Below are 22,969 nucleotides of genomic sequence, written 5' to 3' on the forward strand. Positions count from 1 at the left end.
TTTCTGATTATTTCATTCTATTGCAGTTGCGGCTCAGCACCCCAGTCCCTGCCCCGGTGCCCTTTGGAGCCAGGCGCTGCATGAGCACAGGGGGACAGAGAAGGAGGGAGCCCCACGTGTCCTCTGGCCTTAAAATCGATCGATGGGGGTCATTGGCTCCATTTTATGGACAGGCAAACTGAGGCACAAAAGGGGAAGTGACTTGCCCAATGTCACCCAGTAGAGCTGAAGCTAGAACCCAGGAGACCTGGCTCCCAGCCCCCTGCTCCAACCACTAGCCCCCCACTTCCCTCCCAGAGCCAGGGAGAGAACCCAGGAGTCCTGACTCAAGAGGAAAGATGGAGGGACGCCCACCCCAGAATAACCCAGACCCCCATGGTTGGAACACTTAGTTGGGAATGGCCAGACATGGGTTGGCTCCAGAGTGGGGATTCAAACCGGTGTCCGAGCTGGGCGTCCTGCCCGAGTGGCTACAAGCTGGACACTTGCCCCAGCCCTTTCCAGTGTGTGACGTGAACCCTTCCTCTCCTTTGCTTTCCTTCAAACGGCTCGCGGCACCTCTCCTGAACCCATTGTATTGGACCCGAAACGAACCTTTTCCGGCCATTTTGAGTCCCCCAAAATTCAGAAGCGCCTGGTTCCACCCCGAGCAATTATTATTCTGCTCATTTGCCAGGCCGGCCAGCCAGGGGGCAGTGAGATGCCCGCCCAGCGCTGCCTGGCTCCCCTCCACTCTCATGCTTCAGGGCCACCCTCTGCAGGGGTCAGGAAGGTTTATTTCCCCCCATGTGCAGACTACATGGTGTAACCGTCTCCCCATCCTCTCCGTGGCCCACCGGCCGGCGGAGTCTCCCCACAACCCTCCTGTCTGAGATGGGAGGGGTTGGGCTCAGCACCCCCGCGGGGGGCCTCCGTGCCAGGGACGAGCGAGCTGGAGCGCAGAGCCCACGGCTGCACCCCAGGGGCAGAAAGGAGCCGGCCTCCCATGGTGCAGCCTTGCTCATCCCACAGGGCTCAGGGAGTGGAGCCAGCCCTGAGGGCAGGTGATGGGCTCCTCAGGGCAGGGGGAGACTCAGCGCCACCAGGCTGGTGGGGCAGGGTGGGGGGCGATGGGTGGGCAGGCAGCCTGGGCCAGACAACAAGTCCAGTGGCTACCAAGGGCTCAGCCCTGGCCGATGCCCTCAACCTCGCCCCCCTGTTCCCTGGCCCCCCGTCTCCCTTCCTTCCCCATGGCTCCACCCACTTCCTCCTCCCCTCCCTCTGGATTGGGGGCAGGGGTACCCGGGGCGGTTCTCCCACGTGCACCCTGCCGGCGTGGGACGCGCCCGGGGCAGCAGCTCACAGGGCTCACGTCACGCCCGTCACGGGAGGGGTGAGTCACCGCCGGCGGGCACGGCCCACGCCACCGGCCTGCCCGGGGCCTGCCCTGAGTCACCAGCGCGCGGGGATAAAGGGAGCCGGGGGCTGTGGCTCCTGCCAGCGCCATGGCCCTGCCGGGGGAGGAGGACGAGCTGGCCGCGGTGCCGGCCCGGCTCCAGGAGCGCTGCCTGCCGGGGCGCGGGGAGACCTACCGGCGCTTCCTCTTCTGCAGCCGGCTGCAGGGGCCCGGCGGGAGTCCCTGGTGCGGGCCCAGCTGGTGCTGGGCTGCCGGGACGAGGCCGTGCGGGCCCGGCTGCTCCGGGAGGACGGGCTGAGCCTGGCGCGGGCCGTGCAGATCTGCCGGGAGGCCGAGGAGACGGGCAAGCCGGGCCGGCGGGCCCACGGTGCCGCCAGCAGGAGGGACCCCGGCTGCGGGCAACCGCCGGGCCCCGAGTGCCAGGCGAGGGACTGGCTGCGGACCTACGTGTGAGGGGCACGCGTGTCCTTGGGCCGACGCTGGCCTTCGGGGTCACCAGCTCTTCCCTTCCTGGGGCTCGCCCGCCCCGTGCGCGTGGGGAGAACCGTCAGCCCCCCCACTGCCCCTGCCTGTCTCCCATGCCCCTCCCGCCAGACCGGCGCTTCCTTCTCCCGACCAGCCCTGCTTTGGCCCTGGGCCGCTCTGCAGCCCTCTTCCTTGAACGGGGGGGTCACAGGCTGCTTCCCCCAAAGGGCCCTGCACCCCGACCCCGCAGTCACCCACAACTCTCAGCCAGCGTGGCAGGTTCCGGAGACGGGGGGAACACAGCCTAGACCGGAGCTCGTGAGCACAGGAACTGACAGCCCCTGCGGCCAGACGCGTCGCAAACGCTTGAGTAACACCGAGGGGAAACTGAGGCACTCACCCAGTATTCAGACAAAACATGAAGGACATTCCCACTTTGTCACACACAGCCCCCCCCCCCCCCCCCCCCCGCGGCAGGGTCTGCTGCACAGCGCCTGGTCCTCGCACCCGCCACACCGAGGGCATCGTGGGGTCTCATCCAGGGCAGTCATGCCCCAGGGAGCGACGGACTCAGGCTCTCTGCAGACTCAGGAAGCCAATTCCACGTGTGCCCTATTTCCTTGCTGGTCCACCTAAGGCCGCAGGCCAGATGCTCTGCGGGCGTGCGGAAGCCGAGCCCCACCCAGTCTCCACTCCTCCCCACTGCCTGTCCCATCACCCCAGGCTCTCCGTGGGGCTTCCCCTGCTCTCAGACCCAAGACGCGGCTGCCTCTGGGGTGGGGCGGGGGAATCCCTCACCCGCTGCGGAGATGCGGCCACCTCTGGGGTGGGGACTGCTATTGCTCCTGAAGCACATCCCTCCCCCCCAGCTCGGGGGTGGCCAAACCGTGTGTGTGACCCCCGGCTCAGCCCCCATGGGCACCACTGTGGATCCGCCGCAGGGGCCGAATAAAGGGACTGGAGACATCCAGCATCGGGGTCTGTCCATTGCCCGGGCCCGGGCTTCCGGCTGTTAGGACAGGGCTCATTCAACCCGCGCCCCCCCCAACCCAGGGCCCAGCGCCCCCTGCAGCCCAGCGCCCCCTACTGCTCCCCCCTGCTCTGTGCAGCCCAGCGCCCCCTGCTGCCCCCCCGGTCCCTGCTACCCAGCGCCCCTGCTGCCCCCCCAACTCCCTGCAGCCCCAACGCCCCCTGCTGCCCCCCCGGTCCCTGCAGCCCAGCGCCCCCTGCTGCCCCCCCCGGTCCCTGCAGCCCAGCGCCCCCTGCTGCCCCCCCGCGTCTCCCTGCAGTCCCAGCGCCCCCTTGCTGCCCCCCCCGGTCCCTGCAGCCCAGCGCCCCTGCTGCCCCCCTGGTCCCTGCAGCCCCCAGCGCCCCTGCTGCCCCCCCCCGGTCCCTGCAGCCCAGCGCCCCTGCTGCCCCCCCCGTTCCCTGCAGCCCAGCGCCCCCCTACTGCCCCCCCCGTCCCTGCAGCCCAGCGCCCCCTGCTGCCCCCCCGTTCCCTGCAGCCCCAAGCGCCCCCTGCTGCCCCCCGTTCCCTGCAGCCCCAGCACCCCCCTGCCTGCCCCCCCGGTCCCTGCAGCCCAGCGCCCCCTGCTGCCCCCCCCGGTCCCTGCAGCCCAGCGCCCCCTGCTGCCCCTCCCGTTCCCTGCAGCCCAGCGCCCCCTGCTGCCCCCCGCGTTCCCTGCAGCCCAGCGCCCCCTGCTGCCCCCCCCGGTCCCTGCAGCCCAGTGCCCCCTGCTGCCCCCCCCCGGTCCCTGCAGCCCCAGCGCCCCCTGCTGCCCCTCCCGTTCCCTGCAGCCCAGCGCCCCCTGCTGCCCCCCCCGGTCCCTGCAGCCCCAGCGCCCCCTACTGCCCCCCCCGTTCCCTGCAGCCCAGCGCCCCCTGCTGCCCCCCTGGTCCTTGCAGCCCAGCGCCCCCTGCTGCCCCTCCCGTTCCCTGCAGCCCCAACGCCCCCTACTGCCCCCCCGTTCCCTGCAGCCCCAGCGCCCCCTACTGCCCCCCCCGTTCCCTGCAGCCCAGCGCCCCCTGCTGCCCCCCTGGTCCTTGCAGCCCCAGCGCCCCCTGCTGCCCCTCCCGTTCCCTGCAGCCCAGCGCCCCCTGCTGCCCCCCCGTTCCCTGCAGCCCAGCGCCCCCTGCTGCCCCCCCGGTCCCTGCAGCCCAGCGCCCCCTGCTGCCCCCCCCGGTCCCTGCAGCCCCAGCGCCCCCTGCTGCCCCCCCCGGTCCCTGCAGCCCAGCGCCCCCTGCTGCCCCCCCGGTCCCTGCAGCCCAGCGCCCCCTGCTGCCCCCCCAACTCCCTGCAGCCCCAGCGCCCCCTGCTGCCCCCCCGGTCCCTGCAGCCCAGCGCCCCCTGCTGCCCCCCCGTTCCCTGCAGCCCCAGCGCCCCCTGCTGCCCCCCCCGGTCCCTGCAGCCCAGCGCCCCCTGCTGCCCCCCCCGGTCCCTGCAGCCCCAGCGCCCCCTGCTGCCCCCCCCGGTCCCTGCAGCCCAGCGCCCCCTGCTGCCCCCCCCGGTCCCTGCAGCCCAGTGCCCCCTGCTGCCCCCCCCGGTCCCTGCAGCCCAGCGCCCCCTGCTGCCCCCCCCGGTCCCTGCAGCCCCAGCGCCCCCTACTGCCCCCCCCGTTCCCTGCAACCCAGCGCCCCCTGCTGCCCCCCCCGGTCCTTGCAGCCCAGCGCCCCCTGCTGCCCCTCCCGTTCCCTGCAGCCCCAACGCCCCCTACTGCCCCCCCGTTCCCTGCAGCCCCAGCGCCCCCTACTGCCCCCCCCCCGTTCCCTGCAGCCCAGCGCCCCCTGCTGCCCCCCCTGGTCCTTGCAGCCCCAGCACCCCCTGCTGCCCCTCCCGTTCCCTGCAGCCCAGCGCCCCCTACTGCCCCCCCGTTCCCTGCAGCCCCAGCGCCCCCTGCTGCCCCCCCGGTCCCTGCAGCCCAGCGCCCCCTGCTGCCCCCCCCGGTCCCTGCAGCCCCAGCGCCCCCTGCTGCCCCCCCGGTCCCTGCAGCCCAGCGCCCCCTGCTGCCCCCCCAACTCCCTGCAGCCCCAACGCCCCCTGCTGCCCCCCCGGTCCCTGCAGCCCAGCGCCCCCTGCTGCCCCCCCGGTCCCTGCCACCCCAGCGCCCCCTGCTGCCCCCCCGGTCCCTGCAGCCCAGCGCCCCCTACTGCCCCCCCGTTCCCTGCAGCCCAGCGCCCCCTGCTGCCCCCCTGGTCCTTGCAGCCCAGCGCCCCCTGCTGCCCCCCTGGTCCTTGCAGCCCAGCGCCCCCTGCTGCCCCCCTGGTCCTTGCAGCCCAGCGCCCCCTGCTGCCCCCCCGGTCCCTGCAGCCCAGCGCCCCCTGCTGCCCCCCCCGGTCCCTGCAGCCCAGCGCCCCCTGCTGCCCCTCCCGTTCCCTGCAGCCCCAGTGCCCCCTGCTGCCCCCCCGTTCCCTGCAGCCCCAGCGCCCCCTGCTGCCCCCCCGGTCCCTGCAGCCCCAGCGCCCCCTGCTGCCCCCCCCCGGTCCCTGCAGCCCAGCGCCCCCTGCTGCCCCCCCCCGGTCCCTGCAGCCCCAGCGCCCCCTGCTGCCCCCCCGGTCCCTGCAGCCCAGCGCCCCCTGCCTCCCCCCCCCGGTCCCTGCAGCCCAGCGCCCCCTGCTGCCCCCCCCGGTCCCTGCAGCCCAGCGCCCCCTGCTGCCCCCCCCGGTCCCTGCAGCCCCAGTGCCCCCTGCTGCCCCCCCCGGTCCCTGCAGCCCAGCGCCCCCTGCTGCCCCCCCCGGTCCCTGCAGCCCAGCGCCCCCTGGCGACTGGACGTGGAACAGAGGGAATGGCCCCCCCCACCCGGAGTTTGCCCCTCTCCTGACCCCGCCTCCGGCTGCCGGACCCCCCCGCCCAGCGCCCTGCTCCGCCCCGCCCCCACAGCGGCCCCCCAGCCCCGGGCGCAAGGGCGGGCAGGGAGAAGGGCAGTGGCGTCAGCCGAGGCCGCTGCGCAGGCTCGGTCCCTTGCGCATGCTCAGTGTGGCCACAGGCGCCCCAGGCCTGCGGGGGATAGTCACGTGGCTCCTGCAGCCCTGGGCCCCCTTTAGCAACAGCGCCCCCTAGCGCCGCCCTGGTGCCTAGGGGAGAGCGCCCCCTGCTGAGCGCCCCTCCCCGTTCGTTGCCCACAGCACGGCGCCCCCTGCTGGGCTCCCCACCAGGCCGGGGAGGGAGCTGGGGAAGCCCTTGGGAGGGAGGAGACTCGCTGGTCTGGGTGCAGTGTGGGGCCTAGGACACATGGGTGAGCGGTTCAGCCCCCTTCCCCGCGAGCCACACCCGGAGATAAAGGGGGCAAAGGCCGGCCGGGGAGCAGAGGGCCTGGGGTGTGGTTGGCGGCTCACCAGAAATGACAGGATGGGGGCGCGGTGCCAGGCAGGAGGGCGTGGTGCCAGGCTGGGGGTGCCCTGCTAGGTGGGGGGCACGGTGCCAGGATGGGGGCGCGGTGCCAGGCAGGAGGGCGTGGTGCCAGGCTGGGGGTGTCCTGCGAGGTGGGGGGCACGGTGCCAGGATTGCACGGTGCCAGGTGGGGGCACGGTGCCAAGATGGGGGGCGTGGTACCAGGCTGGGGGGCGTGGTGCCAAGATGGGGGCATGATGCCAAGATGGGGGTGCAGTGCCAGGCTGGGGGTGCGGTGCCATGTGGGGGGCACGGTGCCAGGCAGGAGGGCACGGTGCCAGGCTGGGGGTGCCCTGCAAGGTGTGGGGCACGGTGCCAGGATGGGGGTGCAGTGCCAGGCTGGGGGTGCGGTGCCAGGCAGGGGGGCGCAGTGCCGGGATGGGGAGTGTGGTGCCAGGCTGGGGGTGCCGTGCTAGGTGGGGGGCACGATGCCAGGCTGGGGGGCGTGGTGCCAAGATGGGGGTGCAGTGCCAGGCTGGGCGTGCGGTGCCATATGGGGGGCATGGTGCCAGGCAGGAGGGCATGGTGCCAGGCTGGGGGTGACCTGCCAGGTGGGGGGCACAGTGCCAGGATGGGGGTGCAGTGCCAGGATGGGGGTGCCCTGCCAGGTGGGGGGCACGGTGCCAAGATGGGGGTGCAGTGCCAGGCTGGGGGTTCCCTGCCAGGTGGGGGGCACGGTGCCAAGATGGGGGTGCAGTGCCAGGCTGGGGGTGCGGTGCCAGGCTGGGGGGCGCAGTGCCGGGATGGGGAGTGTGGTGCCAGGCTGGGGGGCGTGGTGCCAAGATGGGGGTGCGGTGCCAGGCTGGGGGTGCGGTGCCAGGCAGGGGGGCGCAGTGCCGGGATGGGGAGTGTGGTGCCAGGCTGGGGGTGCCGTGCTAGGTGGGGGGCACGGTGCCAGGCTGGGGGGGCGGTACCAGGCTGGGGGGCGCCGTGCCAGGATGCGGTGGGGGTCTTGGTGCCAGTCTGGGGGCGCTGCCGGTTCCATCCCAGGCCGGGAGCCGGGACTCCAGTCGTGTTCTCCCCGCCCCCGCCCCCCTGTCCCCCCACATCCCGGCTCCGCCCCCCATCCCGGGCCGGTCACATGGAGGCGGCGGCGCCTGCCCCGAGCGCAGGCAGCGGCCGCCTGCAGCAGCCCGGCGGCGTGTGCGGGACAAAGGGCGGCTGAGCCCGGATCCTCGGGCGGGACCCCGCGGCCCGGGCCCGGAGCGCCCCGGATCCTACGTCCCCGGGGGGGCCCGTGCGCCCCGATCCTACATCCCCAGGGAGGGACCGTGCGCCCCTGTATCCTGCGCCTCAGGGGGGACCGTGCGCCCCGGATCCTGCGCCCCAGGGGGGACCGTGCGCCCCGGATCCTGCGCCCCAGGGGGGGGACCGTGCGCCCCGGATCCTGCGCCCCAGGGAGGGACCGTGCGCCCCGGATCCTACATCCCGAGGGGGGACCGTGCGCCCCGGATCCTGCCCCCCGGGGGGGGGACCGTGCGCCCCGGATCCTGCGCCCCAGGGAGGGACCGTGCGCCCCGGATCCTACATCCCGAGGGGGGACCGTGCGCCCCGGATCCTGCGCCCCAGGGGGGGACCGTGCGCCCCGGATCCTGCGCCCCGGGGGGGACCGTGCGCCCGTGAAGGCGACCGAAGGTGGGTGGCGCCGCAGAGCCGGGTCTGCAGCGCAGCCCGAGCCCCGGGGGACAAGGGGGGCGGCGGGGACGCGTCCGCAGTGCGCTGCTGGGCGGGGGCTGTTTCCTGCCCAGCCCCCCGGACCCAGCATCCAGCCCGGGCCCCCAGCACGGCTCAGCAGATGTCCCCAGCTGCCCCCCAGCCCGCCCCATTGCTCCCGTGGGTCCCTGTGGGCTGAGGGGTCCTGGGGCTCCCCTCCAGAGGTGGGCTCTCCCCGGGCAGCCAGGGCGTCCCTAGGGGGTGCCGGGCTGCAGGGGGTGAGGTGGGGGGCAGCAGGGGGTGCTGGGCTGGGGGGGCGGAGAGGGGGGCAGCTGCGGGCTCTCTCTGGCCGTCAGTGCTGGCCCTGTCATTAGGGGTCCCCAGGCCTTCTTGCGTTTCCTCTGGGGGAGCACCCAGGCATGCCGGCTCCTAACGGGATGGGGCTCGTCCGAGCCAGCCCCACAGCGTCAGCGTCTGGGGGTCGCCAGAGCCGGTGAACGAGGAAGTGAGAGACATGAAATGAGTCGGGATCTCAGTGTCCAGGGAATGGGGAAGGTGCTTTGTCTGCGGGCAAGTACCTCTGCACAAGTGGGGCTGGGAGCCAGGACTCCTGGGTTCTCTCCCCGGCTCTGGGGGGGGAGTGGGGCCTGGTGGGTCAGAGCAGGGGGGCTGGGAGCCAGGACTCCTGGGTTCTCTCCCCGGCTCTGGGGGGGGAGTGGGGCCTGGTGGGTCAGAGCAGGGGGGCTGGGAGCCAGGACTCCTGGGTTCTCTGCCCGGCTCTGGGAGGGGAGTGGGGCCTGGTGGGTTAGAGCGGGGGGGCGCTGGGAGCCAGGACTCCTGGGTTCTATCCTCTCCCTCTCCAGCCCTGAGGTCTCCAGGGTGGCGTTCTCACCCCAGGGCAGGCAAGGCCGAAATAACCTCCCCGGCAGTAAGGGAAGGGAGGCCCGCGCCAAGCGGGTGGGGCGGGGGCAAGGCGGGTGTGGGGCTCTCGGGCTGGCACACCTGGCTCTGGGAGCAGAAGGTGTCTCAGGACCTCGGGTGTTGACACAGGAAGGAAAGTTTCTTCCTGTGTGTCATGGCTGGCCCCGAGGCCCCAGATGCGTGCTGGGGGGTGGGGATGGGAGGGCTGTGCTGTGGGGCGCGCTCCCCCCGGCAGTCTCCTCTCTCCACCCCCAGCGTTGCTGTGGGCTGTCCCAGCCCTGTTCTTCTCCACCCCAGAGGTGGCCGCGTTTCAGGAGCGCTGGGAGCGGGTCTGGGCCCGGAGGTTCAGACGGGCCCTGCCAGCTGTGAGTGGGAGGACCAAAGGCTAGAGGGGGTGTATTCCTGTCCCCCCCATCCCGTGCACCCCCCCCATTATATGTGCTTTCCCCCAACGCCCCCCTGGAAGGAGCCAGGCCCCTCCGTGCCACGCTGCCCCGTGCCAGGCGCCCCTCTCCAGTCGGACACCGGGGTCCCCCCAGGGAGGCCGGGCTGTAAGTGGTGGTGCTGGCTGGGAAGTTGGGGGGGGTCTCACTGGCTGGCTGGGGTCTCTGGGTCTCCAATTCCCCCGTCTCTGCTGGAGACCAGATGCACTGGAGGGGCAGAGAGAGAACCCAGGAGTCCTGGCACCCAGCGAGGCTGGAGACCGATTCCCCTTCACTCTTGGAAGTAAGTCTCAGCCCGGAGAGGGCTGTGGGCTGGAGACAGGGAGAGGGCCAGGGAGAGAACCCAGGAGTCCGGGCTTCCAACCCCCCCTTGCTCTAACCACCAGCCCCCGCACCCCTCCCAGAGCCAGGGAGAGAACCCAGGAGTCCTGGCTCCCAGCCGCCCCTGCTCTAACCCACTAGGCCTCCCAGAGCCAGGGAGAGAACCCAGGAGTCCTGGCTCCCAGCCCCACCCCACCGCGAGGGGCAGGGGCAGGAAATAGGGGCGGAGGAAGCGAGTGTATGGGGGGGCCCCCGCAGAGCTGCAGCATCAGTCGGGGAAGGACTGAAGCAGCCTCTGGCTTGGGGTGAGCTGCGGGGGGAGGGGAAGGGGGTCGTGGAAACTGGGGGGGGGGTGGCCCCTCCCCCACCCCACATCACCCTGCCAGGGCCATCTGTACAGGGGTGGGGGAGGGGAGCCAGAGGCAAGGGTGGGGGGGCAGGCAGGCTGGGGAGCAGGGGGAAGCCTGGTGCTGGGGGGCATTGGGAAGGTTTGTAGGGGGGCGGCAGGGGTTCTAGTTGTCTTGGGGATTAGCTTAGCTGGTGTCACGGAGTGTGGGGGAGTCCAGGCCCTGCACCCCTCTTCCTGGGATTCACTGAGACTCTCAGCCAGCCAGTAAAACAGCAGGTTTATTGGACAACAGGAACACAGTCCAAAACAGAGCTTGTGGGTACACCCAGGACCCCTCAGTGAAGTCCTTCTGGGGGAGCAGGGAGCTTAGACCCCAGCCCTGGGGTTCCCTGTGTTCCTCCACCCAGCCCCAAACTGAAAACTAAACCCACCGAGCAGGTTCCCTGCTGCAGCCTCCGTCCACATTCCTGGGCAGAGGTGTTACCTCCCCCTCCCCCTCCTGGCTCAGGTGACAGGCTCTCAGGTCTCCCGTCCCCAGGGCACATTCCCAGGTCAACACTCCCCCCTCCCTGCTGCTTCACATCCTCACATCTCTCCCCCCTTCGAGACTGAACTGAGCGGGGTCACTGTGACCAGTGACCTGGGGAAGTTCGGGGCCCCCTCTCCGGGACAGCGCATCCGCTATCAGGTTGGCACTTCCCTTCACGTGGACCACGTCCATGTCGTAATCCTGCAGGAGCAGGCTCCACCTCAGGAGCTTGGCGTTGGCTCCTTTCATCTGGTGCAGCCAGGTCAGGGGAGAGTGGTCGGTGTAGACGGTGAAGTGTCGCCCGAAGAGATAGGGCTCTAGTTTCTTGAGGGCCCACACCATGGCCAGGCACTCCTTCTCGATGGCCGCGTAGTGTTGCTCCCGGGGTAGCAACTTCTTGCTCAGGTACACGATGGGGTGTCTCTCCCCCTTTTCATCCTCCTGCATTAACACCGCCCCCAGTCCCGTGTCGGAGGCGTCGGTGAACACCACAAAGGGCTTGTCAAAGTCTGGGTTTGCCAGAACTGGGCCACTGACCAGAGCCTCCTTCAGCGCCCGGAAAGCCTCCTGGCACTGCTCGGTCCAGACCACCTTGTCTGGCTTCCCCTTCTTGCATAGCTCAGTGATGGGGGTGGCTATGGCGCTAAAGTGGGGCACAAATCTTCGGTAGTATCCTGCCATCCCAATAAAGGCTTGGACCTGCTTTTTGGTGTGGGGAGCGGGCCAGTCTCTGATCACCTCCACCTTGGCCGGTTCCGGCTTTAGGCGGCCGCTCCCCACCCGATGGCCCAGGTAAGATACTTCAGCCATCCCCACCTTGCACTTCTCCGCTTTGACAGTCAGCCCAGCCCCCTGGAGTCGGTCCAGCACTTGTCTAACCTGGGACACGTGGTCCTCCCAGGTCTGGCTAAAGACACAGATGTCGTCAATATACGCCACGGCAAAACTCTCCATCCCCCTCAGGAGCTGGTCCACCAGGCGCTGGAAGGTGGCCGGCGCTCCCTTGAGGCCGAAAGGCAGGGTCAGGAACTCATAGAGCCCCAGAGGGGTGATAAAGGCCGATTTCAGCCGGGCATCTGCATCCAGCGGCACTTGCCAGTAGCCCTTTGTAAGGTCCATGGTGGTAAGGTACCGAGCTCCTCCCAGCTTGTCTAGGAGCTCGTCCGGCCTGGGCATGGGGTAGGCATCCGATACAGTGATGGCATTGAGCTTCCGATAGTCCACACAGAACCGGACCGACCCGTCCTTTTTGGGGACCAGCACCACCGGCGAGGCCCAAGGGCTGGCCGATGGCTGGATCACCCCCAAAGCCAGCATGTCCCGGACCTCTCTTTCCAGGTCCTGAGCAGTTTTCCCGGTGACTCGGAAGGGGGAGCATCTTATCGGCGGGTGCGACCCTGTCTGCACCCGGTGGACAGTCAGATTAGTGCGTCCAGGCTGGTTGGAAAACAGCTGTCGGTACGGATGCAGCACCCCCCTGACCTCAGCTTGCTGGGCAGGGGTGAGCTGATCCGAGAGGGGAATTGTTTCCAGGGGGGAACCAGCTCTGGTCCCAGGGAATAGATCTACTAAAGGGTCATCTCCCTGCTCCTCCCAATGTCCACACACAGCTAACACCACATTCCCCCTGGCATAATATGGCTTCATCATATTCACATGGTACACCCGGCGGTGGTGCGCCCGGTTAGACAGCTCCACCACATAGTTTACCTCATTGAGCTGCTTGACGACCTTGAAAGGGCCCTCCCAGGCGGCCTGTAGTTTGTTCTTTCTCACGGGGATGAGAACCATCACCTGATCCCCGGTGGCGTAGGCCCGGGCCCGCGCCGTGCGGTCATACCAGACCTTCTGCTTCCTCTGGGCTCTGGCCAGATTCTCCCTGGCCAGGCCCATGAGTTCAGCCAGTCTCTCTCGGAAGATCAGGACATACTCCACCACTGACTCTCCATCGGGAGTGGCCTTCCCCTCCCACTCGTCTCTCATCAGGTCCAGGGGGCCCCTCACCCTCCTTCCATATAACAGTTCGAAAGGCGAAAATCCGGTAGACTCCTGGGGCACCTCCCTGTACGCGAACAGCAGGTGAGGTAAGTACTTGTCCCAATCCTGCGGGTGCTGGTTCATAAAGGTTTTCAGCATCATCTTTAGCGTCCCGTTAAACCTCTCCACCAGCCCATTGGACTGGGGGTGATACGCTGAGGCCCAGTCGTGCCGGACCCCACATTTCTCCCACAAGCACCGGAGCAGGGCCGACATGAAGTTGGAGCCTTGGTCTGTCAAGACTTCCCTGGGGAACCCCACTCGGCTGAAAATGGTCAGGAGCGCATCTGCCACGGTGTCTGCTTCAATGGAAGCTAAGGGCACTGCCTCGGGGTAGCGGGTGGCGAAATCTACCACCACCAGAATGTATTTCTTCCCCGACCGGGTCGTCTTGCTGAGAGGCCCCACGATGTCCATGGCCACCTTCTGGAAAGGCTCCTCTATGATGGGCAAAGGTCTCAAGGCCGCTTTCCCCTTGTCCCGGGCCTTCCCCACCCTCTGACAGGGGTCACAGGATCGGCAATACTGCCGGACCGTGGTAAAGACCCCGGGCCAGTAAAAGTTCTGTAGCAACCTCTGCCGGGTGCGCCGGATTCCCTGGTGCCCTGCGAGGGGGATGTCATGGGCCAGGGACAGGAGCTTGCGGCGATACTTCTGGGGGACCACCAGCTGCCTCCTGATCCCACAGGACTCCCCTTCCCCTGGGGGAGCCCATTCTCGGTACAGGAACCCCTTCTCCCACAGGAACCTCTCCTGGCAGCCTCTCCTCATGGTCTGTACCACCCTGAGGTCGGCCAGGTCCCTGAGCTTCCGCAAGGAGGGGTCTTTCCTCAACTCGGCCTGGAACTCAGCGGCTGGGGAAGGGATGGGGCCCGGTTCCCCCTCCGTGGCCAGGTCTGAGGCCTCAGCCTCTCTGAGCCGTGCCCCTCGGCGCTCCCTCCCCACCCGAGTAGGGTCTCTGCGCCTCCAGGTGTGGTACCCTCCCCAGGGTCAGGTCGCAGTGCCCCTCGCCGGCTCTGGCTACGGGTCACAACCAGGGCGGTCTGGGGGTCGCTTGGCCAGTCCTCTAGGTCTCCCCCCATCAAAACTTCAGTGGGCAAATGGTGGTGTACCCCCACATCCTTGGGGCCCTCCTTGGCCCCCCATTTCAGGTGTACTCTTGCCACGGGCACCTTAAATGGGGTCCCACCCACCCCCGTCAGGGTCAGGTAGGTGTTGGGCACCACCCGATCTGGGGCCACCACCTCGGGCCGGGCCAGCGTCACCTCCGCCCCCGTATCCCAGTATCCATTGACCTTCCTCCCATCCACCTCCTGGGGAACAAGGCACTCTCTCCGGAGGGACAGCCCCGCGCCCACCCTGTAAACCGAGCACCCTGAGTCCAGAGCCTCCAGCCCTCTGGTGGAGCTGGCCTGGGGTACTCTTCCCTCCTGAGCAGGTGGCTAAAGCTGGTAGCTCCCCTTTCCTGGGTCGCCTGCCCCTCGTCCAGCTGAGTCCCTACCCAGTTAACCCTGGGTAGGTTGGGTCTGCTCAGTTTGTCCCTGAGCCCGGGGCACTGGGCCCGTACGTGGCCTCTCTGGCCACAGTGATAGCAGCTCAGGTCACGTTGGTCCCCTCGAGCGGGTCGGAGGGGCCCGACACCAGGCGCTCCCCTTTGGAGGGGGTTCTCCCTATTTCCCCGCTGGGAGGCCCCATGGTGACTCTCTCTCTGCATCGGGGGGGGGCCTGTTCTTTTGGGACTCCTCCCGGCTACCCCCTGACCGACTGTTCACAAACTCGTCGGCCAGCTGCCCTGCGTGCTGGGGGTTCGCGAGCTTTTTGTCCACCAGCCACAGCCTCAGGTCGGAAGGGCACCGTTCATACAGCTGCTCCAGTACGAACAGGTCAAGCAGGTCCTCTTTAGTTTGGGCCCCCGCTGTCCACTTGCGGGCATATCCCTGCATCCTGTTGACCAGTTGTAGGTAGGTGGCCTCAGGCGTTTTACGCTGACTCCGGAACCTTCTCCGGTACATCTCGGGGGTCAGCCCAAACTCACGGAGCAGGGCCTGTTTGAACAGTTCATAGTCCCCTGCCTCCGCCCCTGTCATCCGGCTGTAGACCTCCACGGCTTTGGGGTCCAGTAAGGGGGTGAGGAACTGGAGCCTGTCTGCAGGGTCAACCCTGTGCAGCTCGCAGGCATTCTCAAAGGCCGTCAGGAAGCTATCTATGTCCTCCCCCTCCTTCCGCTGGGCCAGGAGGCACTTATCAAAGCCCCTTGCAGTCTTGGGTCCCCCCTCACTCACCGCAGCCGGGGCCCCACTGCTCCTCAGCCTGGCCAGCTCCAGTTCATGCTGTCTTTGTTTCTCCTTCTCCTGACGTTCCCTCTCCTTCTCCTGACGCTCCCTCTCCTTCTCCTCCTGCTCATGTTGACGTTGTTTCTCCTTCTCCTGACGCTCCCTCTCCTTCTCCTCCTGCTCATGTTGACGTTGTTTCTCCTTCTCCTCCTGCTCATGTTGACGTTGTTTCTCCTCATGTGGACGTTGTTTTTCATGATCCTCCAGCTCCCTCATTTTCCTCTCCCTCTCCCATTCCAGCCGCATCCGCTCCAGGGATGGGGAGCTCCGCCGGGAGGATCCCCTGCTGGCTGCTGGGGTCAGGGTGCCCTCAGTATTCGCTGGGCTTCCCCCAACCCCTCCCCCAGGCATAGGTAGGAAGGGTCTCGGGGTGTCCTGGGCAGCAGTCTGACCCCTCCCAGCCTGGTCAGGCCCCAGGGCCCACGCTGCGTCCGCCGGGCGGCTTCCCTCAGGGACAGGGATCGGGTCATCCAAGCGATCCCTCTCCTCCAACTGGGCAATCAGCTGTTCCTTGGTGGACCTCCCGATGCGCAGCCCCCTCTGCCTGCACAGCTCCACCAGGTCGCTCTTAAGGCGTTTAGCGTACATCTCCCTGCTGGCCACTCGCAGGCCGGGCAGCTTTCCACGGTTTCCAGGAAAAACCCCTCGTGTGCCAGTCCTTCTTGAGGTCACCACCTCTTTGCCAGGGTCGAGCTGCAGACTCCTCCGCCCCTGGGACCGCTTGCTGCAATCCCCCGGGGGACCCTGTTACTGCAAAAGTCCTTCTCTCTGGTCACACACTCCCAGGGGTTAACCGCCCCTGGAACCGTCTCTCTCTGAATCTTCAGCACACCTGGTCCCCGTCAATCCCCCTTCGTTTTACTGTTCCCCAGTCACTTACTGCAGGAAGCGCCGTTCACGGGGTGCAGTAGATCCCACCGCTGCCACCAGTTGTCACGGAGTGTGGGGGAGTCCAGGCCCTGCACCCCTCTTCCTGGGATTCACTGAGACTCTCAGCCAGCCAGTAAAACAGAAGGTTTATTGGACAACAGGAACACAGTCCAAAACAGAGCTTGTGGGTACACCCAGGACCCCTCAGTGAAGTCCTTCTGGGGGAGCAGGGAGCTTAGACCCCAGCCCTGGGGTTCCCTGTGTTCCTCCTCCCAGCCCCAAACTGAAAACTAAACCCACCGAGCAGGTTCCCTCCTGCAGCCTCCGTCCACATTCCTGGGCAGAGGTGTTACCTCCCCCTCCCCCTCCTGGCTCAGGTGACAGGCTCTCAGGTCTCCCGTCCCCAGGGCACATTCCCAGGGCAACACTCCCCCCTCCCTGCTGCTTCACATCGTCACACCCCCCCACCCCGGTCCGGGTATAGGGGAGATGCAGTGACCCCCCCAAATCCGGGTATAGGGGAGATGCCGTGATCCCCCCCAGTCTGGGTATAGGGGAGATGCCGAGACCCCCCCCGTCCGGGTATAGGGGAGGTGCAGTGACCGCCCCCCCAGTCCGGGTATAGGGGAGATGCCGGGTCCCCCCCCAGTCAGGGTCTAGGGGAGACGCTGTGACCCCCTCAGTCCGGGTATAGGGGAGATGCCGTGACCCCCCCCCCCAGTCTGGGTATAGGGGAGATGCCGTGACCCCCCCACTCCGGGTATAGGGGAGATGCTGTGACCCACCCGGTCCGGGGAAAGGAATGATGCAGTGACTCCCCTCCCCCCCACTCCGGGTATAGGGGAGACGCCATGACACCCCCCAGTCCGGGTATAGGGGAGACCCAGTGACCCCCCCCATTCCGGGTATAGGGGAGATGCCGTGACCCCCCCCACTCCGGGTATCAGGGAGATGCCGTGACCCCCACCCCGGTCTGGGTCTAGGGGAGACGCCGGGACCCCCCCCAGTCTGGGTATAGGGGAGATGCCGTGACCCCCCCGGTCCGGTTATAGGGGAGATGCCGGGACCCCCCCCAGTCAGGGTCTAGGGGAGACGCCGTGACCCCCTTGGTTCGGGTATAGGGGAGATGCCGTGACCCCCCCCCGAGTCTGGGTATAGGGGAGATGCAGTGACACCCCCGGTCCGGTTATAGGGGAGACGCCGGGACCCCCCACTCCGGGTCTAGGGGAGTTGCCGTGACCCCCCCGGTCCGGGTATAGGGGAGACGCCGTGACCCCCCCCCACTCCGGGTATAGGGGAGATGCCGTGACCCCCCCCCGTCCGGGTGTAGGGGAGACGCAGTGACCCCCCCTTTCCGGGTATAGGGGAGACGCCGTGACCCCCCCCGGTCCGGGTATAGGGGAGACGCAGTGACCCCCCCAAATCCGGGTATAGGGGAGACGCAGTGACTCCCCTCCCCCCACTCCGGGTATAGGGGAGATGCTGTGACCCCCCCCCTGGTCCGGGTATAGGGGAGACGCCCTGACCCCCGCCCCCCAGTCCGGGTATAAGGGAGATGCCGGGACCCCCCCCCCCCATCAGGGTCTAGGGGAGACGCCGTGGCCATGCTGTGGGGGGGGATTTCGGGGGGGCCCCTCCTGCCGGGGGGGGGCTGATCGCCAAGGCCGCCGCGCTGCTCCCCTCGCCCAGCGGGGGGGGCGGAGTCACAGGAGGGAGCCCCGCCCCCGGCCCCGGCCCCGGCCCCGCCCCCGGAGTGACGAAGCGGCGGCGGGAAACGGGGTTTGGTTCCATGAGGTCGGTTGGCCGCGTGAGGGGCGCGCGGGGGGGGGCGGGGGCCGGCGCCGCTGCCCCTCCCCCCCTCCCCCGCCTGGGGGGAGCCCTGGGCCTTGGCCCGCGCTGGGGGGGCGCTTCGGGGGGGGCGGGGTGGTGTGTAGGGGCGCTGGGGGAGTGTATGGGGGCTCTGGGGGTGTGGAGGGGTTTAGGGGGGGTGCGAGGGTGTGGGGGGGGTGTAAGGGGCGCTAGGGTTATGTGGGGCGGTTTATGGGGGTGCTGTGGGGGGTGTAGGGGGTGCTGTGGGGGTGGGGGGAGTGTATGGGGGCTCTGGCGGTGTGGAGGGGTTTAGGGGGGGTGCGAGGGTGTGGGGGGGGTGTAAGGGGCGCTAGGGTTATGTGGGGCAGTTTATGTGGGTGTGTGGGGGTGCTGTGAGGGTATGGGGTGTGGGGGGGGCGCTGTGGGTGTGGGGGGTGTGTGTGGGGGCGCTGTGGGTGTAACGGGGATGTGGGGTGCTCTGAGGGTAAAGGGGGCGCTGGAGGGTGCGTTGGGGTTTATGGGGGTGTGTGGGGGTGCTGTGGGGGTATAGGGGGCGCTAGGGTTGTGTGGGGTGGTTTATGGGGGTGCTGTGGGTGTGGGGGGGTGCTGTGAGGGTATAGGGTGTGGGGGGGGCGCTGTGGGAGCAGGGGGGGTGTATAGAGGTGGTGTGGGGAGTGTGTGGGGCGCGCTGTGGGAGCAGGGGGGGTGTATAGAGGTGGTGTGGGGGGTGCTGTGGGGGTGTAAGGGGCGCTAGGGTTATGTGGGGTGGTTTATGGGGGTGCTGTGGGTGTGGGGGGTGCTGTGAGGGTATAGGGTGTGGGGGGCGCTGTGGGAGCTGGGGGGTGTATAGAGGTGGTGTGGGGAGTGTGTGGGGGGCGCTGTGGGAGCAGGGGGGTGTATAGAGGTGGTGTGGGGGGTGCTGTGGGGGTGTAAGGGGCGCTAGGGTTATGTGGGGCGGTTTATGGGGGCGCTGTGGGTGTGGGGGGGTGCTGTGAGGGTATAGGGTGTGGGGGGGTGTGGGGGGCACTGTGGGAGCGGGGGGGTGTATAGAGGTGGTGTGGGGGGTGCTCTGAGGGTAAAGGGGTTTATGGGGGCGTGGTGGGTGTGGGGGAGGTGTAGGGGGTGCTGTGGGTATGGAGTGGTGCTGTGGGGGTGTGTGGGGGGAGTGTATGGGGGCTCTGGGGGTGTGGGGGGTGCTGGGGGGGTGCGGGGGTGTGTGGGGGGTGTAAGGGGCGCTAGGGTTATGTGGGGCGGTTTATGGGGGTGCTGTGGGGGGTGTAGGGGGTGCTGTGGGGGTGGGGGGAGTGTATCTGGGCTCTGGGGGTGTGGAGGGGTTAGGGGGGTGCGGGGGTGTGTGGGGGGTGTAAGGGGCGCTAGGGTTATGTGGGGCAGTTTATGTGGGTGTGTGGGGGTGCTGTGAGGGTATGGGGTGTGGGGGGGGGCGCTGTGGGTGTGGGGGGTGTGTGTGGGGGCGCTGTGGGTGTAACGGGGATGTGGGGTGCTCTGAGGGTAAAGGGGGCGCTGGAGGGTGCGTTGGGGTTTATGGGGGTGTGTGGGGGTGCTGTGGGGGTATAGGGGGCGCTAGGGTTATGTGGGGTGGTTTATGGGGGTGCTGTGGGTGTGGGGGGGTGCTGTGAGGGTATAGGGTGTGGGGGGGGCGCTGTGGGAGCAGGGGGGGTGTATAGAGGTGGTGTGGGGAGTGTGTGGGGCGCGCTGTGGGAGCAGGGGGGGTGTATAGAGGTGGTGTGGGGGGTGCTGTGGGGGTGTAAGGGGCGCTAGGGTTATGTGGGGCGGTTTATGGGGGCGCTGTGGGTGTGGGGGGGTGCTGTGAGGGTATAGGGTGTGGGGGGCGCTGTGGGAGCTGGGGGGTGTATAGAGGTGGTGTGGGGAGTGTGTGGGGGGCGCTGTGGGAGCAGGGGGGGTGTATAGAGGTGGTGTGGGGGGTGCTGTGGGGGTGTAAGGGGCGCTAGGGTTATGTGGGGCGGTTTATGGGGGCGCTGTGGGTGTGGGGGGGTGCTGTGAGGGTATAGGGTGTGGGGGGGTGTGGGGGGCACTGTGGGAGCGGGGGGGTGTATAGTGGTGGTGTGGGGGGTGCTCTGAGGGTAAAGGGGGCGCTGGAGGGTGCGGTGGGGTTTATGGGGGCGTGGTGGGTGTGGGGGAGGTGTAGGGGGTGCTGTGGGTATGGAGCGGTGCTGTGGGTGGTAAAGGGGGCACTGGGGGGGTGCGGGGGGGTGTATGGGGGCACTGTGGGTGTGGGGGAGGTGTAGCGGGCGCTGTGGGTGTGGGGGAGTGTATGGGGCGCTGTGGGGATGTAGGGGTGATGTGGGTGTGGGGGGGTGCTCTGAGGGTATCGGGGGGCGCTGTGGGTGTGGGGGGGTGCTGTGGGAGCAGGGGTGGTGTATAGGGGGCGCTGTGGGAGTGGGGGGGGGCCGCACCGAGCTGGAGCGAGCCAACCAGGAGCTGGGTATGGGGGGAGGGGGCGCTGAGTACCCGGACTAATGGGGGTGGTTGGGTATCGTGGGAGTCAGGCTTGGGGGGCTGGACATGGGGAGCTGGGTATGGCGGGGGGGTGGGGAGTGGCTGAGCACACTGCAGAGGTTGGAGTGGGGCGTGGGGGGGGGGAGGAGCTCCACTCTCTGGATGTCTGACGAGCCTTAGTGTCCCCTCTGCAGAGAACGAGACGTAGGAGAGGGGAAGCGAGCTCCTCGTAGAGACTTGCAGTGAATTTCAGGCTGCGTCCTGCCTGCTCGACCCGTCCCTGGGCTGTCATGGCAGGTTGGCTCCGGGGTGTCTCTTTTGGAGTCTGGTTCCCTGGCTTGTACAGTAGCTGGAGCTCTTGGAGAGGGCGGTCCCTGAGTGTGTGTCCCCCCCACCCGCTCTCCTTCCCCGCCCCCGCGGGTCCTTCCCCCAGAGGGTGTTTGCCAAGCAGAAGGAACCTGGAGAGCTCTGTGCTCAGGGCCTCAGCCCGGTGCAGGAGGAGAAGGGCGCAGGTGCTGGCCACAGCTAAGGAAAATCCCCCTGTCTCAGCACGTGAAGGGCCTGCCCAGCTCTAGTGGAGCACGCCGGGGTCCGCACAACCGGGAGAACCGCCGTTGCTGTACAGGGCAAGCAACTGGGCTCCGCACTCCCTGCCCTGCTGGCCATCATGACAGTGAGAGAATGTGCGGGGGGGCTTTATCGGTCTCCCCCCCATGCCCTCCCCAGCTTGCATGCGGTTTCACGCTCCCGAGGCAGCATCGGGGTATGGAGGCGGTGGGCCTGTTGTGGGGGGGTGTCCCGCTGGGGCTCTCTGCCCATCTCACCCCTTCTTTTCCCCTGCCCCAGGTCGGATGCGGTTCCGCTCACCCGAGGTGCTGGCTGCAGTGACGTCGGGGGGCTTGGCCCCGCTGCGCTACGTGGATGACCAGGGCCAGCCCACCCAGGAGTACCCCCTGAACCCCAACGGCTCCCCGCTGGGCATCGCCGGGCTCTGCTCGCCCGACGGGCGCCATTTGGCCATGATGCCCCACCCCGAGCGCTGCGTCCTGCCCTGGCAGTGGGCCTGGATGCCGCCCGACTGGCGCCGCACCATGGAGGTCTCGCCCTGGCTGCGCATGTTCCAGAACGCCTGCGAGTGGTGCCTGGAGCACCCCGAGGGGGAGTCCTGACTGCGGAGCCCAGTCGCCAGCCGGTCTCGTATCCCAAGGTTTGTCCCCGGGCCGGGACCGGCACAAAACCCGCCCTGGTTTTATCCGGTGTGGGACTGGGGAGGCGGGGCTATTTCAGGAGCACATGGCCCCGCCCCCTCCGCTGTGACCTCCTACGCACGGTGCATATGAGGTCATGCTGGTGGGGGCTGGACGGTGCGCTCTTAAAAATGCCCCCTCCTGCAGTGTGACCGTCTGTGCACCGGGCATGTGGGGTGAGGTCATGCTGGAGGGGGCGGGGTTTGTGTTAGAGAGGTTGAATGGGGGCGGGGTCACATGGGAGGAGGCGGGTCCACACTGTTCCCTGAAGGTCCTTAGTCCTGATCCCTACAGGGCCAGCCACCGCCAGCCTGGAGACCTGTCAGCAGTTCCCCGTCCTGGCCACTGGGGACAGACTTGAGGAGGAACAAAAGCAGGGGTGTGAGGGGTTCAGTGGGGAATAAAGTCGGGGGGGGGTTGTGGGAGAGGCAGGTTTGGACAGAACCTGGGGAGAGGTTCGGTGGGGTAATTGAGCTGGGCGGCTGGGGGCGAGGACGGGCCCAAGAGGAAGTTGGTGGGGTTTAGTGGTGGGCCTGGTGAGTGGGGCGCGGCTGTCTGAGCAGCCTCTGCTTGCTGGTTAATGGGTCTGGGGGTCTGGAACCCAGAGAAGAGGGTGGACCTGCGCCCCCACACCAGATCCAGGGAACGGCGTGTGGAACCCCCACAAAGAGGCCACAGATATCTGAAAGGCCTGGGGGAGACTTGGAGGTGAGGAAGAGAGTGACTCAGAGGGGACGGCTGATGGGGCAGAGTTGGGGAGGCCGCTGTAGATCAGGGGTTCTCAAACTGGGGGTCGGGACCCCTCAGGGTGTCGCGAGGTCATTACATGGGGGGGTTGTGAGCTGTCAGTCTCCACCCCAAGCCCTGCTTTGCGTCCAGCATTGATATTGGTGTTAAATGTATTAAAAAGTGTTTAATTTATTGAGGGGGTCGCACTCCGAGGGTTGGTTTGAGCCCCACTGCTGTAGATGGTGATTCATTCCCCACCGTGACAATTCACACAGTCCCTTTTGCTGTCATATCTCCAGCACATCCGTGGTGTAATAATGTGTGCGGGGGTGTCAGATCTTCCCTGGGGCACCGGGACACTGGCAGATCCTTTCTTTCCCCACCCTGGAATGAACTCTGCCAACCTCCCTTCCCAGCCTGCCATGAGCTCGCAGCGGCATATAGAGGGGAGCAAATCGCTTCTTGTCACGGCGGAAGGTGGCCCTGACCCCTCTGATTGGTCATTCGTTCCTTTGCAGAGCAGAAAGCTCCCATGGAATTTAATACCCGGCTCGGACAAGAGACACAGAGATGCTGCTGCTCGTCAATTTGTGCAAAGGAAAAACTCGTTTTTCAACTGGACTTTGGCTCCTAGGAAGGGAGAGTGGAAAAGCTCAGAGCTGAGGCTGGGTCTCCTCAGTGGTGGGACTGGCCAGCTGAAGACGTCCCTGGGCTGAGATCAAAGGCATCAGAAACTCCTCTGCCAATGACAGCTGATGCATTGAGAACTGCCCAAAGCCAAGCAGAGTTGGACCTTACAAAAGAAATTCAAACCCGGTAAAAGGTTCTGTTACCATATAAATAAAACCAGGAAGGAGGAAGTGGGACTGCTATCCTAACGCTCGCAGTGCTGCCAATGTAGCGATTTTGTCACTGGCTTTTGGGACTTTTTGGTTTCCCTAGCAAAGAAATAAGTGTCAAAGTGACCCCTGTAAATGCTTCCCCCGTAAATGGGGCTCAGCT

The 22,969-nt window shown here is 67.6% G+C and overlaps 2 protein-coding genes and 1 pseudogene across 4 annotated transcripts in view; 2 read left to right on the forward strand and 1 right to left on the reverse strand.

Moving 5' to 3' along the window:
- LOC102934537 overlaps positions 1-22,969 on the reverse strand; it is a 1,094,240-nt pseudogene that overhangs the window by 860,038 nt on the left and 211,233 nt on the right.
- Positions 1-22,969, forward strand: part of LOC102933291 (zinc finger protein OZF) — a 1,218,290-nt gene that overhangs the window by 706,029 nt on the left and 489,292 nt on the right. The window lies entirely within an intron of this gene.
- LOC122463950 (phosphoribosylformylglycinamidine synthase-like) lies at positions 7,172-22,850 on the forward strand. The gene is made up of 3 exons (XM_043537531.1): positions 7,172-7,883; positions 20,838-21,198; positions 22,491-22,850. Exons 1-2 carry the CDS (start codon positions 7,187-7,189, stop codon positions 21,158-21,160), a joined length of 1,020 nt encoding a protein of 339 aa, XP_043393466.1. The 5' UTR covers positions 7,172-7,186; the 3' UTR covers positions 21,161-21,198; positions 22,491-22,850.

This window comes from Chelonia mydas, chromosome 28 (genome assembly GCF_015237465.2).
Source record: "Chelonia mydas isolate rCheMyd1 chromosome 28, rCheMyd1.pri.v2, whole genome shotgun sequence".
NCBI classification, from domain to species: Eukaryota; Metazoa; Chordata; order Testudines; family Cheloniidae; genus Chelonia; species Chelonia mydas.